Here is an 18,085-nt window from a genome sequence, read left to right as displayed (position 1 = left end):
TTTAGCTGCTTTTGAGACTTTTTCAGTATCAAATTTCAGAGTAAACACAGGTGTAGCTGGTGGTTGACCTATCTGCCAAGCACTTACTCCTAGGTTTTAATAATGTAGGCAAAGAAATTTGGTGATGTACAGTGTTAAATCTTCAGAAGTTTTTATTATCTGCTTTCTTTTTCTCTATTTGCTTAAACTACATTGGTGATATCAGGTGTATGTTTTATGCACATTAGTGTTTGGTAAATAGCCCTACCAATTGAGGAATAAAAAGCAAATCTGGTACTATTGAAATCATACCAATGTTTGGTTCTGTAGGTAATTGGACTATTTACAGCTGTCTTTGCCTGATTCTCCCGTTTTAAACATTTCTGTTCAATTATATTTAACAAACATTAGATAGAGATGTAGAGTGGTTATGGTCTATTTCACATCTTTGTGGAGTGAGGTGACCATCCAGAGTTGCCCAGGGACTGTTCTGGTTTTATTTTTTATTTTTATTTTTTTCTTTAAGGTTTTTAATTTAAAAAAATTTTTTTTAAATGTTTTTATTTTATTTTTTGAGAGAGAGAGACAGCATGAGCAAGGGACGGTCACAGAGAGAGGGAGACACGGAATCCGAAGACAGGCTCCAGGCCCTGAGCTGGCTGTCAGCACAGAGCCCGACGCAGGGCTTGAACCCACGACTGTAAGATCGTGACCTGAGTCGAAGTCAGATGCTTAACTGAGCCACCCAGGCGCCCCAAGGTTTTTTATTCTTAAGTAATTTCTGCACCCAGTGTGGGGCTCAAACCCACAACTCCAAGATCAAGAGTTGCATGCTCCACCAGCTGAGCCAGCCAGGTACTCCTGACCTGGTTTTAGCATTGAAAGTCCCACATGGGATAGTTGGTCACTGGAAAGCTCAGAGTTTAATAGGGGAGTGAAACAAATTGCTGAATCCAGTAAACATTTATTAAGTCCCCCATTTTTTTGTATAACCTCTACACCCAATGTGGGGCTTGAGCTCACAACCCCAAGATTAAGAGTCAAATGCTCTGTCAATTGAGCCAGACAGGCACCCCTAAGCCCCTTGAATCTGGGAGCATCTGGGATGATGGAATCTTGAGGAATGGATAGGAATTTATCAGAAACTCTAACAACAGAGGATTAAATTTCTAAGCAAAAGAAATTGCATGGGCAAAAGTGCATAAATGTTAAAATAACATGTTTTATCTGGGAAAATGTAAATAGGTCAGAATTGCTAGGGCAAGAAGAGTGAAACACGTAATGGCAAGATGAAGTCAGACAGTTGCAAGGAGCCAATTTAAGGGTTTTGTGTACTTTGCTAAGGAGCTTATACAGTCTATAAGTGACAATGATTGGTGCTGGTTTGGTTAATTTTTTATTTTTAAATTATACAGTTAATTTGGTTGGCTACTTTTTTAAGTTACACAGTTAATGGACATGTTAAATTATTTTACATGGTGTATATAGTTATTAAATATATTTTGTACTTAAATACCTTTATGAGATAAAACACGATGTTAAAAGAGCATTCCTTTCTGTCACTATCTCTGATCTACAATTTTCAGTAAAGTTGGGCGTGGTTAATCCACATCTAGAGTGATAATGCTTCAAGAATTTAATGATGATGGCTATTAGCTTGCAGCTATCTGGACTGTAGCATATACTTTCTTTGTTCCTTTTGCTCTTTCATGTGGGGGACGGATGTCTCAGGCCAAGGAATAACTGCTGTCCTACTTGGTGTCCTTTCTAGTGGGTTAGGCCCCTCCCTGTCCCTAACTTCTTATATTTAGGAAGCTAATAAGTTCTAGACTAACTGAACTTCCTCCTGAGGTTACCAAGCAGGATGCAGGAGTCTCATGGTCTAGTCTGATCCATCCAGCCTCTGCTCTTGCCTATTTAGCTCTGTCTTCACAGAGAGTTCTAAGTGAGATGGCTTGGAGAAAATGGTAAGGAGCCCTCAGCTGGACAAGGAAGCAAGAGCAGTTGATAAGAGAAGGAGGAGAGCACTTGGGCTCCATGATGTTCATTATATCTTTATTACACAGATATAAATGAGACCAAGTTATTTTAGATGGTGAAGACACAATTAGTCTTCTCTTTTAGAAAAATCACTGAATGGTCACTTTAATAGGGTATATATAGACTGGAGGCAGGGAGAACACTATAAAAAAGAACACCTATTAAAAACACCATAAGAAATTGTCAGTGCTTAAACTAACCAAGTCCTTGCTAGTAGAGATGGACAGGATCAATTTTGTGAATCAGATTTTGGTGACTGAGTGAATGTTGGAGAATGAATAAGAGTACTTTTTTTTTTTTTTTTTCCTGTCCGCACAGAGCCCGATGTGGGGCTTGAACTCACAAACCGTGAGATCACAACCTGAGCCAAAACCAAGAGTTGGTTGCTTAACTGACTGAGCCACCCAGGTGCTCCCTGAATCAAAGTACTTTAAGATAACTCCCAGATTTCTGACTTAAGTAACTCACTAGATGAGTGGTCAATATAGGGAATATAGAAGGAAGAGCAGGATAGATGAGTAAAGAGTAAATCTCTTTTGGATATGGCTGTTGCATATCCAGGGTAGTGATCTCTAACTAATAGGCATATAGTCACATTGAAGTTCCAAACTAGCAATATAGTTAAGGAGTTAGCAAGCAGAGAAAAGGTGTCAGAAGATGGAACCTCAGGGAATGGTCAGATGTGGAGAAAATAAGGAAATACTATGAATGTAATAAAATAGGCAGGTTTAAGAAGTGAAAGGTCATAGATGTCCGGTGATGCAGACAGATTTATATAAGACATACGAAGGAATCTGAAAATTAAAAGGTCAGCATTGATGTTGTGGGGCAAATTGGTGGGTAGCCCAGTTAATGGGAAGGTGATGGTAGATGTGTCTTTAATTTTTAATTTAAGGATGAAGAGATTGGAGCATATTTAAATACTAAGAGAAAAGAAAATCAATAGAGAGGGAGAAGTTGAAAATTCAAGAAAGAACTAAAATAACTGAAAGGAACAAAGTTCTAGAGGATATGAAATCAAAGCCACAGGTGGTAGTGGCCACAAGTATAGGCATTGATTATCCTTTAAAAAAATTTTTTTTAATGTTTATTTTATTTTTTAAATATTTTTATTTATTTCTAGGAGAGAGAGAGAGAGCATGAGCAGGGGAGGGTCAGAGAGAGAGGGAGACACAGACTCTGAAATAGGCTCCAGGCTCTGAGCTGGCAGTCAGCACAGAGCCCGACACGGGGCTCGAACCCACGAACCGCGAGATCATGACCTAAGCGAAAGTCGGACGCTTAACCGACTAAGCCACCCAGGCGCCCCTAATGTTTATTTTTGAGAGACAGTGTGAGCAGGGGAGGTGCAGAGAGAGAGGGAAACACAGAATCTGAAGCAGGTTCCAGGCTCTGAGCTGTTAGCACAAAAGCCCGATGTGGGTTCTAACTCACGAACTAAGATCATGCTTAACTGACTGAGCCACCCAGGCACCCCTAGGTGTTGATTATCCTTGAACGAGAGAGATTGATGCACTTTTTTTGTAGTTGAAAGGAAAGAAGAAAGAAGGGCTATAGATGCAATTGAGGTTATGTAGGTAAAAGGTTGTTAAGTAGCTCCTACCTGATGATTTCTGTTTTCAGTGAAGAAGGTCATTTACTGAGAGGGAAGGAGATAGATTAGAAGATATGCTAGGTGCTCAGTGATATTTAGGTCTAGCCTAACTTTCATAACTATCTGCTGTCATTTTAAGTTTTAGTCCTATGTGCCTTCAGTCTTGGATCATCTCAGGTTCTTGGAGTGAGAAATTTGAAGAACCCTCTTTGTCTCAATATAGGGTTCAAGTCAGCTAGTCCTTTCCCTTTTGCTTTTTTCAGAATTTGCTTATAATTTGAACTTAAAAATGTAATGATGCTAGTGGGGTAAGTGAATACTGTGCCAATAATATTTACCAGGAATGATAAGGGTTGCTGTAATGTAAAATTTTTTTGCTAGTAGTTACTTTGTTTTAACTTTGAGGAGCACCTCCTACCATAGCCTCTTTTTTCTGTCTACCATGTCTGTCTGATCTGAGCTCTCAGGTACCTGAAATATCTCCAGTACCTTAAAAAAAAAAAGTGAGCTGGCTACATTCCCCAAGAAGGAACAAGTGGTAAATGTGAATAAACAGGCTATATAGAAATTTAAATATGATTAATCCAAAATAGTTAAGAATTTTAAGTTTTCTGACATTTTGGGGGCACCTGGGTGACATTTTGGGGCAGCTGGGTGTCTCAGCCGGTTAAGCGAAGCTCAGGTCACGATATCGTGGTTCCCAAGTTCGAGCCCGCCTCGGGCTCTGTGCTGACAGCTCAGAGCCTGGACCCTGCTTCAGATTCTGTGCCACCCTCTCTCTCTGACTCTCAAAAATGTGCCCTACTCGCACTCTGTCTCTCTCTCTCTCAAAAATAAGTAAACTTTAAAAAAATTAAAAAAGGTTTTCTGGCATTTTGTGTTATAGTTTATTAAAATATTACTTGACATTACTGTCAAAAATTTTAGCAGAGTGAAACGTGGGTGTGATCCCTTTATGGGATGGTTCTCAAAAGTGTGGTTCTCAGACCAATAGATGCATTGGCATCATCTATGGCCTTGTTAGAAATGTGAGTTTATGAGCCTTGAATCAGCATCTCTGGGAATGAGGCCCAGGAAACTTTTTTTAAAAAAAATGTTTATTTATTTTTGAGAGGGAGAGCGAGCAAGCATGAGTGGGGGAAGGGCAGAGAGAGAAGGGGACACAAGACCCAAAGTGGGCTCTGCATTGATACCAGTGAGTCTGATGTGGAGCTCGAACACACAAACTGTGAGATCACGACCTAAGCCGAAGTTAGACACTCAACTGACTGAGCCATCCAGGCATCCCAGGAAACTTTTAATAAGCTATCCATGTGATTATTTCATATGAAAGTTTGAGAACCCCTCTAAGATCATAGTTATATATCTTTATCTTTATGGTATAGGAAATGATGGCAATATGTTGGTAAAAGGGACCTCATTTGTCATAAGAATTGTGTGCTCAGATCAAAGCCACGGTCCTGGTTTGAAAAATCTGTTAGGGCGCCTGGGTGGCTCAGTCAGTTAAGCGCCCAGCTTCGGCTCAGGTCTTGATCTCATGGTTCGTGGGTTCGAGCCCTGCATCCGGCTCTGTGCTGACAGCTAGCTCGGAGCCTGGAGCCTGTTTCACATTCTGTATCTCCCTCTCTTTCTGACTCTCCCCTGCTCACGCGGTCTCTCTCACTCTCAGAAATAAATAAAACAAGAAAAATTAAAGGAAAAAATCTGTTAGGGGCACCTGGGGGGCTTAGTTGGTTGAGTGGCCAACTCTTGCTTTCGCTCAAGTCATGATATCATGGTTCGTGGGACCAAGAAGGGGCAGAGACAGTTGGGGGGGGTGGGGGTGGAGAATCCCAAGCAGAGTTTATGCTGTCACTTCAGAGCCTGACATGGGGCTTGATCTCATGAACCAATCTCACAAACTCTGAGATCATGACCTGAACCCAAATCAAGAGTTGGTCGCTCAACCAACTGAGCCACCCAGGCACCCCTGTAATATGTTTTATATGGCTAGTGTCTTCAAGCCAGAATTAATCAAGGTTTATCATTAATCTAGAACAGCTCATTCCTTTTTTCCCCCAAAGATAAGTATTTAATCTGGCAGGCTTTTTTTTTTTTTCAATTTTTAAGTTTATTTATTTTAAGAGAGCACAAGTGGGGATGGGGGCAGAGAGAGAGAATAACGAGGCAGGCTCCACACTGTCAGCACAGAGCCTGAGGTGGGGCTCAAACGGTGAGATCATGACTGAGCCACCCACATGCCCCTAATCTAGCAGGTTTTAGCAACTGTTGTTTGCCAAGAAATAAAAGAAATTCTTAGTTAAGGAGTCAAATCCAAAAATACAGTAGTAGTCTAAAAACCATAAGTCTTTGTGACGTTGAGTAGTTAAGAGTCTTAATCTGAGTGTGTGACCATTAAGAGTAGAACTAAGAGAGTAGATGTTAAAATTCATTTTTGTAATTCCTTTAACTCCTAAATTTGTGCTTGACTGTTTATATGTAATTAGGAGGCTGCTACTGTTACTTATAAAAATAATTGTTTTTTTTGTTTGTTTGTTTTTTTGTTTTACAGTGGACAAATCAAACTAGCAGATTTTGGACTTGCTCGACTCTATAACTCTGAAGAGAGGTGAGGCATTCATCAAAATAAAATGTGGGAAAAAGGAAAGAACCCCTTTTATTCTTGGATATTCTAGTATTCTGCAAGTTGCAGTAACTTTCAGAGTTCCCTAATTTTCTAAGTATGTTATCACCTAGATTTTAGATAGTATATTCTATCTGAATTCTTGAATCAGTCTTTGACTGAAGTAAATCAACCCAAATTGGAATGGAAGTTATTTTTTCATCTACTTCTGTCCAGTTTACTTTTGAACCATTAGATTGTTACGGAGCTGTTTTGACAATCCCATTTTAATTGGCAGTTGTTCCTCTTTGCATTTCATTTTACAAGTATCTTTTCATCAGAAGTGATTGTAAATTTATGTCATGGTTATTTTTTATATTTCAGTCGCCCTTATACAAACAAAGTCATCACCCTCTGGTACCGACCTCCAGAACTTCTGCTGGGAGAGGAGCGTTACACACCAGCTATTGATGTTTGGAGCTGTGGGTAAGCCTCTGTACTTTTTCTTTTGTTTATAATTCATGTATTATTGAACTTATATCTGTTTTCTCTTTACATTGCCTTTTAGTAGCTTTTTATTTAGGTTTGAAAGGATGGGGATAAACTTTCTGACAGAATGCAGAGAAATCTGTGGAATGTTTCCTAGTGTTAGAGACACCCTTCTTTAAATTTTTATTTATGTATTCATTCACTTTTGGAGACACACATGTTTTTGTTTTTGTTTTTTATTTTATTTATTTTTGAGAGAGAGTGTGAGAGCAAGAGAGTGAGCAGGGGCGGGGCAGAGAGAGAGAGACAGAATCTGAAGCAGGCTCCAGGCTCTGAGCTGTCAGCACAGAGCCCAGCATGGGGCTTGAACACACAACCTGTAAGATCATGACCTAAGCTGAAGTCAGATGCTTAACCAACTAAGCTACCCAGTTGCCCTGAGACACACGTTTTTTAAAACATTTCCCCCAAACATCTTTTTTTTTTAAACATGTTTGAATTGGGATCCAAATACATTCAAATAAAGTCCATAGATTTCAGTTGATTATCCCAAGTCTTTTAATTGTAGCTTCTCCCTCCATTTTTCTTGAGTTCCCCACCCCCATAATTTCCTTAGAAGAAACTGGATCGCTTTTGTCTTACAGAGTTTCCCACATTCTGGATTTTCCTGATTGTATCTTTACTGTGGTTTTTGTTGTTGTTGTTGTTTTAGTATGGTTCTCTATCCCTTTTATTTCCTGTAAATTGTAGGTGAATTCATGTTTCATTTCCAGTTATCCCCTGACCCTGAAATTACTTCACAAGTGGTTTTGAGTACTTACGACAGATTATAGTCAATGGTATATCAAAGTTGAGGGTAGGTGGCAGTGGGAGCTTCTGCCCAGAATACAGGCAATAACTAGGTATGTTATCTGTAGAGAAGTTAAAAGCAATAAAACAATAGTCTGCTTTTATTATCACATTACACATGCAGTTCTAAACAATGTTTGATAAAATATTCATCCCTATCAGCGGATTTACACATACATGCACAGACACACACCCCACTTTACTAATATACAATTATCTCTTTTTGAAGTGTTGTCACCTACTAATGATCCACTTTCATTTATTCGTTTGTGGTTGTTTTATGATGGTGATATTCTAATTATATTATTCCAGGAAGAAATACATAAAGATAACATCTACTTTACTAACCCTAGGTACGGGTCACGTAGATAAAGGTAAAGATAAAGCTTTAATTCTCTGGTTTTATTCACCAGTTTTCAGAATAATGAGGTGGTTTCCTAGTATCCTTCAGAGATGACCAAAGAGAGGGTTTATGGGGTGTTTTTTTGTTTGTTTCTGTTTAGTTTCATTATGAACTCATGGATTTAAACATGTTTTATGTGTTTTCATCTGTTATGGTTATCATCTTATTCCTATTCACATTTTTCAGTCTTTGGCCAGTGGGAGTTTAGAGAGTCCTTCCTTGTTTTTTGGTTCCAGGCTCATCGCATTCATTTCCTGCTCTAGACCTGAAATCAGCCATTCTATAAGGAGTCTTAGTTCCTTTAGTGGAAAATAATACTTAAAGACCGCAATTTGTGGGGCGCCTGGGTGGCTTAGTCAGTTAAGCGTCCGACTTTCGCTTAGGTCATGATCTCACGGTTCGTGGGTTCGAGCCCCGCGTCAGGCTCTGTGCTGACTGCCAGCTCAGAGCCTGGAGCCTGTTTCAGTCTGTGACTCCCTCTCTCTCTGACCCTCCCCTGCTCACGCTGTCTCTCCCTCTCTCTCTCCTAGAAATAAATGAAACATTAAAAAAAAAAAAAAAAAAAAAAAGACCGCAATTTGTGTATTAGGAACATAGACATTTTTTTTTTAATGTTTGTTTATTTTAGAGAGGACGAGTGGGGGAGGGGAAGAGAGAGAGAGGGAGACACAGAATCTGAAGCAGGACCCAAGCTCTCAGCTGTTAGCACAGAGCCCAGTGCAGGGCTTGAACCTACAGACCATGAGATCATGACCTGAGCCAAAGTCAGACACCTAACTGACTGAGCCACCCAGGTGCCCTGGAACATAAACATTTTAAATGGGCCATATTAGTTGTTTCTGATACTGCATGATTTGTGCATATACTGTCCTTGATCTGCATACCTTACTTAGGATTCTGACATATACTTGTCAGTGGAGCTTATCACTTTTTCCCATTCATTCCCTCCTCTATTAATGTCATCCTTTGAAACTTCAGGGGTTTTATTTCAAAATTCAAAGGGGTCAAAGAAAAGAGCATAATTTCACAAGTAGCCTACCCACCTCAAATAAAGCTTTAGTTAAATTTTACTGACTCAAGCTGGGTATGTTTGTGTTCTGGACTATTTGCTTTAATAGTATTAGCATTTAAATTGTCACAACTAGGCTCTAAAGTTAACGCCCCATTAAGATACACAGAGAAAGTTCATAGCTCTGTTGGTACTATTATTTCAGTGTGTGCAACCTGCCACCTCTGTAGTAGCAAAGTATTGATTACATAATAATGTCTTCCCCACCAAAGAATTAGAAATGGAATAAAACACCAAAACACAACTTGGAAATTAAAATTATAGATTAGGCTTTAATTAAACCTCAGTAACTTAATTGAATTGAGATTTTGCTAGACTTTTGATGTGAACTTACTCCTTTGGTGATCCATGGAATTCTCTTCGAAGGAGAAACTAGAAAGACTGGTACAACAAATTATATCTAGATTCTGAAACCCCACCTGGTTTGATTGGTTGGTTTTTCTTTCTCTTATTTTATCAGTTGTGACAACACTGTATTTTGAATTTGATTTAGCAGTTAATGTTCGAAACAGAATTAAACTTGACTTTTACTTTTGTATTTCTGGATAAGATTTGAGTGAATATGGAAGTGAGAATTTGTCTTTTGAGGTTGAGAAATGCTAATATAAAGGTGCTAATAGCTTTAAAAACTAGATTTGTTCTGCTTCTCAAATTTAGTCAAGCTAAAGAATTTCAAAGTAAAACTATAAATACTGCTTTTGTGAGTATTTGCAAATCTGATTTCAAAGTATAGGCTAGAGAAGAGATTCTTTGTCCATTTGTTTTCCTTACTTTTCAAAAAATAAAATACTTTAGGCATATAAAAAAGTGCAGAGTATTCATGTAATTTTTTAAATTTGTTATAAATTTATCTTGATATGGGGGGATAGGTTGAATAGGTGATTGAAATTAAGGAGTGCACTTGTGATAAGCACTGGGTGATGTATGGAATTGTTGAATTACTATATTGTACACCAGAAACTAGTATAACATTGTATATTAACTAACTGGAATTAAAATTAAAACTAAATAAATAGATTTATTTTGATATAATTTCAAATGTACAAAATAGTTACTAGAAAAGGACAAAGAACTTTAGTATAGCCTTTATCCATATTCACTAAAATTTTTCAGCCTTTCATTTGAGGTATGCAATAAACTGCATATGCTTAAAATGTACAATTTAAATTTTGACATATTGTATACACCAATAAAACCATCACCACAACCAAGATATTGATGACCTTCAAAAGTTTCCATGTGTTCCTTTGTAATCTTTCTCTTCTGTCCCACACTATCCTAGGCAACAACTGTTCTACTTTCTATCACTATAGATTGATTTCCATTTCTGGAATTTTATATAAATGAAATTGTACAGTATATGTTCTTTTTCCCTCTTGCATCTTTTACTCATTATTTTGAGATGTATTCATGTTAGAGTCACTAAATTTTAGCTTCTTGACACATTCGCTTTTATATTCATATGTTTATGTATGTGTATATACATATAATGCAAAAAGTATATAAATAGATTAAAATTGTATGTATGCACACCACATCTTTTTTACAGAGCTATTGAAAGTAGTTGTATATAACATGCTCCTTACCCTTTTAATATTTACTGTATATTTCTTTTTTATTTGTTTAATGTTTATTCATTTTTGAGAGAGAGAGAGGGACTGAGCACATATGGAGACGGACAGAGAGAGAGAGAGGCAGACATAGAGTCTGAAGCAGGCTCCAGGCCCTGAGATATCAGCACAGAGCCTGATGTGGGGCTTGAACTCATGAACTGCGAGATCATGACCTGAGCCAGAGTCGGACACTTAACCGAATGAGCCACCCAGGCACCCCTTTAATATACATTTCTTAAGAGCAAAGATATTCTTTTATGTAATCACAGTACCATTATCAGATTCAGGAAATTTAACAATGATACAGTATCTTTTAAAATAGTTTAGTTTACATTCCATGTTCTTATTTTTCAGTACCCTAATAACGTCCTGGAAACAATACCTCATCTGATAGAGGATTTAATCCAGTATCATGTATTACATTTAGTTCTCATTCTTTACTCTGAAACATTTCCTTAGCCTTTGTTTTTCATGACATACATATATATTTTTTTAACGTTTTATTTATTTTTTTTTAAATTTTTTAAATGTTTTGTTTATTTCCAAGAGAGAGAGAGACACAAGGTGAGTAGGGGAGGGTCAGAGAGAGGGAGACACAGAATCTGAAGCAGGCTCTAGGCTCTCAGCTAGCTGTCAGCACAGAGCCCGACACAGGGCTCAAACCCATGAACCATGAGATCATGGCCTGAGCCGAAGTCAGACGCCCAACCGACTGAGCCACCCTGACGCCCCTGTTTATTTTTTGAGAGAGAGAGAGACAGAGCATGAGTGGGGAAGGGGCCCGGGGGGCTGAGGGAGAGACACTAAATCCTAAGCAGACTCCAGGCTCAGAGCTGTCATCACAGAGCTTGATATGGGATTCAAACTCATGAACCATGAGATCATGACCTGAGCCAAAGTCCGACGCTTAACCGACTTGAACCACCCAGGGGCCCCGATATTTTATTTTGCTTAATTTAAATAAATTATTTTATTTTATTCATTTTTAATGTTTTATTTATTTCTGAGAGAGAGACAGAGACTATGTGAGCAGAGGAGGGTCAGAGAGAGAGGGAGATACAGAATCTGAAACAGGCTCCAGGCTCCAAGCTGGCTGTCAGCACAGAGCCTGATGTGGGGCTCGAACCCACGAACCGTGAGAATCATGACCTGAGCTGAAGTCAGATGCTTAACTGACTGAGCCACCCGGACACCCCACCGATAATTTTTTTTTTAATGTTTATTTTTGAGAGTGAGAGAGAGATAACATGAGTGGGGGAGGGGCAGAGAGAGAAGGGGACAGAGTATCCAAAGTGGGCTCTGTTTTGAGGGCAGACAGTCCAGTCTGGGGCTCAAATTCCCAAATGAGAGATCATGACCTGAGCCAAAGTCGGACGCTTAACTGACTGAGCCACCCAGATGCCCTGACATTTACATTTTGAAGGACAGACCAGCTACTATATAGGTTCATGTTAGGAAGTTTAGGCTGGAATATTGTATGAGTGTTCTTTTCAAGGTATCACATTTGTACTTAAATGATGTACAAATTTCCTTCTTATTGATGATGTTATTTTTGGTCACTTAGTTCAGGTATTGTCTTTTTTTCCCACTAAATAGTTACTAGATTTCCTTTTGTAATTAAGTAATTTGTGGAGACATACTTAGGGACTTTGTAAATATGTCAGTATTATTTTGGAAGGCATTTGCAGAATGGAAAAGGCATTTAAGCATAATGTATTTGAAAGTCCTGCTGAAACTGATTCTGTGTGATAACAATAAACATTTCTTTAAAATAACAGTGCCAAAAGGGCCATAGTATATTGCACATTCTACAGAGCAAATGAATGGAAAAAGTTAATCTCTTTATAGGAACTGCTGAGCATCCTGGTAAAATTAAAGTGTGAGGTTTTTAGTGTTTATTTCCTTAATTTACAATGGAATTGATAGAAAAGGACTCTGACTCATTTTCTTTGCTAGTAGACTGTCCTTTATAGGTGGCAAAAGTTTCATCTCCTGGGAAATTTAAATTCTTAATACTGTTTATTCTCACTGCAAGAAATATTTTCTTTTTTCTTTTTTAATGTTTTTATTTATTTCTGAGAGAGAGAAAGACAGCGTGAACAGGGGAGGGTCAGAGAGACTGGGAGACACAGAATCTGAAACAGGCTCCAGGCTCTGAGCTGGCTATCAGCACAGAGCCCAATGCGGGGGCTTGAACCCACGAACAGTGAGATCATGACCTGAGCCAAAATCGGACGCTTAACCAACTGAGCCATCCAGGCGCCCCAAGAAATATTTTCTTTTACAAAACTCAGACACTGCAATTTGGGGCTTATTTACAACATGGTATATCATATGCCGCCAGATATACTATAAAAGTTTATTGAGACATACTTTAGGCTTGGGGATTTCTCTCCTGACTTCTCAATTTTACTCTTTCTAGATGCATCCTTGGGGAACTGTTCACAAAGAAGCCTATTTTCCAAGCGAATCTGGAACTGGCTCAGCTAGAACTGATCAGGTACAGCTGTGCATGTGCTCTGAGTGCCCAGGTGTGATAGGTCATTTCATCCTCTAATTTCTAATACTTTTCAGTCACTCCACTAAAAGTTGACTTTATGCTTATATCCAAGTAAGTTTCTCTGTTTGATTTATCACATATTTTGTCATGGGCTATATATGTAAAGAAATTATATTCCTCCTTTTTAGGTCTGTCTTAAGTATCTTAGTTTTTAGGTTCGCCGTTTTTAGACTTTATAGGTCTTTGCCTATTTCTTCTTAGTTCTTTGTATAAAAGCATGCCATTCTCAAGGTAGCTGTTTCATTCTTAGGTTAGATTAAGATCAACTGTATCCAGCAAACATTTATTAAGCCTGTTCCATAACAAATTTCTTTTTCTGTTAAACTTTAGGATTCAGACATAATTAAGATAGGTCTCTGCTTTCAGAGAGCTCAGAGTTTAGTAAGTGATACAGCATGTAAACAAATAACCTAAAATAGAAGATTTGGTGAAAGACTAGGGATGGGATAGAATTTGGGTTGTTTTAATCAGTAAAAGTAAAGAGAAGAATACAACAGGTTAAATGTAGACTTTTTAAAAGCTGGTGTATAACTCATTATTGTGCATTAAATTCAGTTTTCTATCAAAATTTTTAGCCTCTCTTCTGCTAGTTTTCCCTATAGGGATATTATAGGACCAGCTTAGCACTTTGAAATTAATACTAATGGACAGAATAAAATTGATAATGAGAACCTTTATGGAGGGTTAAAAGCATGTTTTACAAAACCAAGTATACATAATTTTATACTATTTTGCCAGTATTTTCTCTTCATTATCTTGTAGCCAGCTCTTTCTGTCCTATTCCTTCTGTCCTTAAAGCAGTGAGGTCAGGCTTTACCTTTCTGCATGCTCTCTAATTTAGTAAGCCAAGATTTCCCAGACCTCAGGAGGTAATAATTTCTGCTTCTGTAATCTCCAGAATTCACAATGCTGACTCACTTACTTGCTTTGGCTTTTTGCTTTGTTTTCAGTCGACTCTGTGGTAGCCCTTGTCCAGCTGTGTGGCCTGATGTTATCAAGCTGCCCTACTTCAATACCATGAAACCGAAGAAGCAATATAGAAGACGTCTGCGAGAAGAATTCTCTTTGTGAGTTCGGCAAAAATGTATATCTCGTTTCTGAGTTTGGCTGCTGTTTAGACTTGACTTTTTCCTAGCCTAGAGAGTTAGTGTTGTCCCAGCTTATTATGCCAGCACACCATAATGTAGGAAAACATTTTTTTTGAATAGTATATGAATCTTATCATATTCTTGTTGTCATTTTCTCTTAATGAAGGCTTTATTTTTTTTTTACCTTTTTTTTTTTTAACTTTTAGTTATTTTTGAGAGACAGACACAGTGTGTGAGTGGGGGAGGGTCAGAGAGAGAGGGAGATGCAGAATCTGAAGCAGGCTCCAGGCTCTGAGTCGTCAGCACAGAGCCCAGTGCGGGGCTTGAACCTGTGAACTGTGAGATCATGACCTGAGCCGGAGTCAGACACGTTAATTAACCGACTGAGCCACCCAGGTGTCCCTGTTATAAAGGCTTTAGGTGAAAGAAAATCATTTTATTGTGAACAATATATAAATTTTCTCGTAGTCCTTTTGCTCTTCCCATAATAAAAAGAATGGAACTGCTGGCTTCATGTTTTTTACCTATATTATATACCATTACATAAATCCTCTGTGGGAACAAATCTGTCTGCTTGCTTGTTTAGCCAGCTTTTAGTTCCTTTTCCACAGTTTTTACATGAAGGTGGAAATTTAGTGAACTTTGACCCAAGCTTACGGCTTAAAAACTGTGGGATCATTATGAACTTGTTCTTTATTCCTTTCCACAGCATTCCTTCGGCAGCACTTGATTTACTGGACCACATGCTGACACTAGATCCTAGCAAACGTTGCACAGCTGAACAGACTCTACAGAGTGACTTCCTTAAAGATGTTGAGCTCAGCAAAATGGATCCTCCAGAGTAAGTGCTGGTGTCCAAGTAGTGACCCTAAACCTCCCACTAAACCTCAGGAGATGTGAAACTCAATAGGTTTTTATAATAAAACTGCAAATGGCTAAGTCTCAAATGGAGAGGTGCCCTTGAGTATTGCAGTTGATAAGAGGCTTGTTTTATTGCTTTAAGTTTTCTTTTTTAAACAAGGAATAAATTTAGTTATGATATTTGTTCTGATTTGATTCAAACTATTTATTGCCCTTTACAACCTCTTTGAAAGTATTACCTAGTTTTTGTTCTTACCCATTCCATTTGCTTCAGTCCCCTGTATCTGTGATGACCGTGTATATCTCACACTTGCAAGGACAATTTTAATTTATGTAGCTTGCATCACTATCAAGTCAGATGTCCCGAATTTTGAGGTTGAAAATATGGTCTTTGAATGTGTCTCTCTTTCATCAGAATCTTATGTATTTTCTGTATTTTGTAGGATCTTCTGAGGCTTTACTCTTAGGTTTCACATTTGTCCAATAATGTGACATCGTATCCCTACCAGCATTATAGCTCTCGGATCAGTTTTTGGGTATTTTTTTCTTACATAGAGAAACCATGTATCTTAAATACACAGTATTTAAAGATTGATTGTTCCAAAGAAGTGTCCAAATTCATTTACTGCACTAGAATTTTGATACATTTTTTTTAAACTATTTTTTTTAATGTTTTATTTATTTTTGAGAGAGAGAGACAGCAGGGGAGCAGGGGAGGGTCAAAGAGAGAGGGAGACACAGAATCCGAAGCAGGCTCCAGGCTCTGAGCTAGCTGTGAGCACAGAGCCCGACATGGGGCTCAGACCCACAAACTGTGAGGTCATGACCTGAGCCAAAGTCGACGCTTAACCGACTGAGCCACCCTGGTGCCCTGAAATAAGCTTTTTACTGAAATTTGGGAGCTTTTATTATAGAGAGATTTGGTTCTGGTAATCTTTATTGTAATAAGATTTGATTTGCTGGGACTGTTTGCATTATTGAATATGAGGAAATATGGAAATACCTTAAATATATTAAAATATAAACTCCACAGATGAAAATATCGAATCATAGAAATTCCATGGGTAGAAAGGAGAAAACCTGTTTTTTGGTCCTCAAAGACCAACTAACATGTAAATTGATTTTACACAAAATTGATTTAATCAGATGCTGCTTAAGTGGTTCACCACCTTGCCTGGACTTTTGTAGATATTAACAAGCCAGTCATCTCTGTCCTATTTATTCCCAACTGAAACTTGACCAATAAAGTTCTTTATTCTTTATTCTTTACTCTTGCAGCAAGAACAGTTATAAGACTTAATTATTTGATTGGAATATAGGTGTTTAAATGTAGTAGGTATAATTTAAATATAGTAGGTATGACTCTGATATTAGCAAGGTCCTCATTTCTCACTGTAGAATCTTTTGGGCTTTTATTTCCTCGGACTACCATATGCCATGCTTCCTTTTACATTGCTGTTATCTATTTACTAATATTTCTGGTTATTTTTATGTTACTCTGTCCATTTCCCTCTGGTCTTTTCTTTCCTATTTTTAATCTCTTGTTCCTCTATTCATTCACTGTCACAGTCCCACACACATTTCCCCTTTGCTTTGTCTTTTGCAGCCTCCCCCACTGGCAGGATTGCCATGAGTTATGGAGTAAGAAACGGCGACGACAGCGACAAAGTGGTGTTGTGATAGAAGAGCCACCTCCATCCAAAGCCTCTCGGAAAGAAACTACCTCAGGGACAAGTGCTGAGCCTGTGAAGAACAGCAGCCCAGCACCACCTCAGCCTGCTCCTGTCAAGGTGGAGCCTGGGACTGGGGATGCAGTAGGTCAGTTCTGGGATGGAGTTTTTGTATTTTATTCAAGACACTTGATCAGGTTTTGATAATCAAGTGTAAGGATGGGTGTGTGTGTGTGTGTGTGTGTCTGTCTGTCTGAGTTTTTAGCCACTGAAGCAGTAAAGAGATATCCCATTATTGTGGGGAGAAGAAAATAAACCAAGTTTTGTACATGAGGCCTAGGAAGTCTATAATAGATTATTTTCCTTTCCAGAATGAGGGAATACTGTATCTCAATTAGAAGTGTAGCATAAGTCAGTAAATTGGGTAAATCAAATTTAAGGTTCATTTACTCCTGGTTTTCTAAAATGTAATTTGGAGCCCTGCTTATGTTAGATTTGATAAGACCTTCTTAGAATCTGATCATTTAATCTTTATTTATTTTTGAGAAAAAGAGAGTGTGAGGGGGGAGGTACATAGAGAGAGAGACACAGAATCAGAAGCAGGCTCCAGTCTCTGAGCTGTCAGCACAGAGCCCAACGTGGGGCCCAAGCTCACAAACCATGAGATCATGACCTGAGCCGAAGTTGGACGCTTAACTGATTGAGCCACCTAAGCACCTCAGAATTTGATTGTTTAAATCACAATTGCATAGTTAGTTCCATAGATGGTTATTTGATCTAAGAATATCCAAAACTGTGTAATAATGAACTGTTAAAGTAGTTCTCCTGTGGCACCAACAATTTTTCTGAACTACGGGTATTTTTTTCGAGGCTCATTTGGCTTTCCCTGTCTACCTACAACAGTGGTTTTCAACACTGGTGCACATGAGATTCATCTAGGAAGCTTTAAAAATAAACTCTCCTGAACGATTAATTGCCAGATATCTGGGGATGGTAACTGAAGCATCTGAATTTTACAGTCTCTTCTAATAATTCTGCTGTATAGTAAGGGTTGTAAGTCACTGACCTTGAAGAATACAGATAAAATGAAATCACTTTTATTCACAATACAGAGATGTTTTAGTTTGTTCCTATATTTTTAAGTGAAAATCCAAAGAATGACAGACTGTCACAACAGTCTGAGGCGTGAAAAATGAGACCTTCAAAATGAAACTTCATACATTGAATATTGTAATTTGGTCTTGCCAGTTGAAGAAAGCAAAGGTCCT

At 38.2% G+C, this 18,085-nt stretch overlaps 1 protein-coding gene across 6 annotated transcripts in view; it reads left to right on the top strand.

Annotated features, from left to right (window-relative positions):
• Window positions 1–18,085, top strand: part of CDK12 (cyclin dependent kinase 12) — a 77,133-nt gene that overhangs the window by 22,825 nt on the left and 36,223 nt on the right. For all 6 annotated transcript variants that reach the window (XM_039227677.1, XM_039227678.1, XM_039227676.1 and 3 more), the window contains exons 7-12: window positions 6,165–6,221; window positions 6,600–6,701; window positions 13,061–13,138; window positions 14,149–14,265; window positions 14,996–15,127; window positions 16,754–16,965. In XM_039227677.1, coding sequence (XP_039083608.1) covers window positions 6,165–6,221; window positions 6,600–6,701; window positions 13,061–13,138; window positions 14,149–14,265; window positions 14,996–15,127; window positions 16,754–16,965 — 698 coding nt within the window. The remainder of the gene's footprint in view (window positions 1–6,164; window positions 6,222–6,599; window positions 6,702–13,060; window positions 13,139–14,148; window positions 14,266–14,995; window positions 15,128–16,753; window positions 16,966–18,085) is intronic.

Source organism: Hyaena hyaena, unplaced genomic scaffold (assembly GCF_003009895.1).
Source record: "Hyaena hyaena isolate Hyena2069 unplaced genomic scaffold, ASM300989v1 scaffold_29, whole genome shotgun sequence".
In the NCBI taxonomy this organism is placed as follows: domain Eukaryota; kingdom Metazoa; phylum Chordata; class Mammalia; order Carnivora; family Hyaenidae; genus Hyaena; species Hyaena hyaena.
Note: the sequence above shows the minus strand (reverse complement) of the source record. Positions and strands in the feature narration are given on the sequence as shown.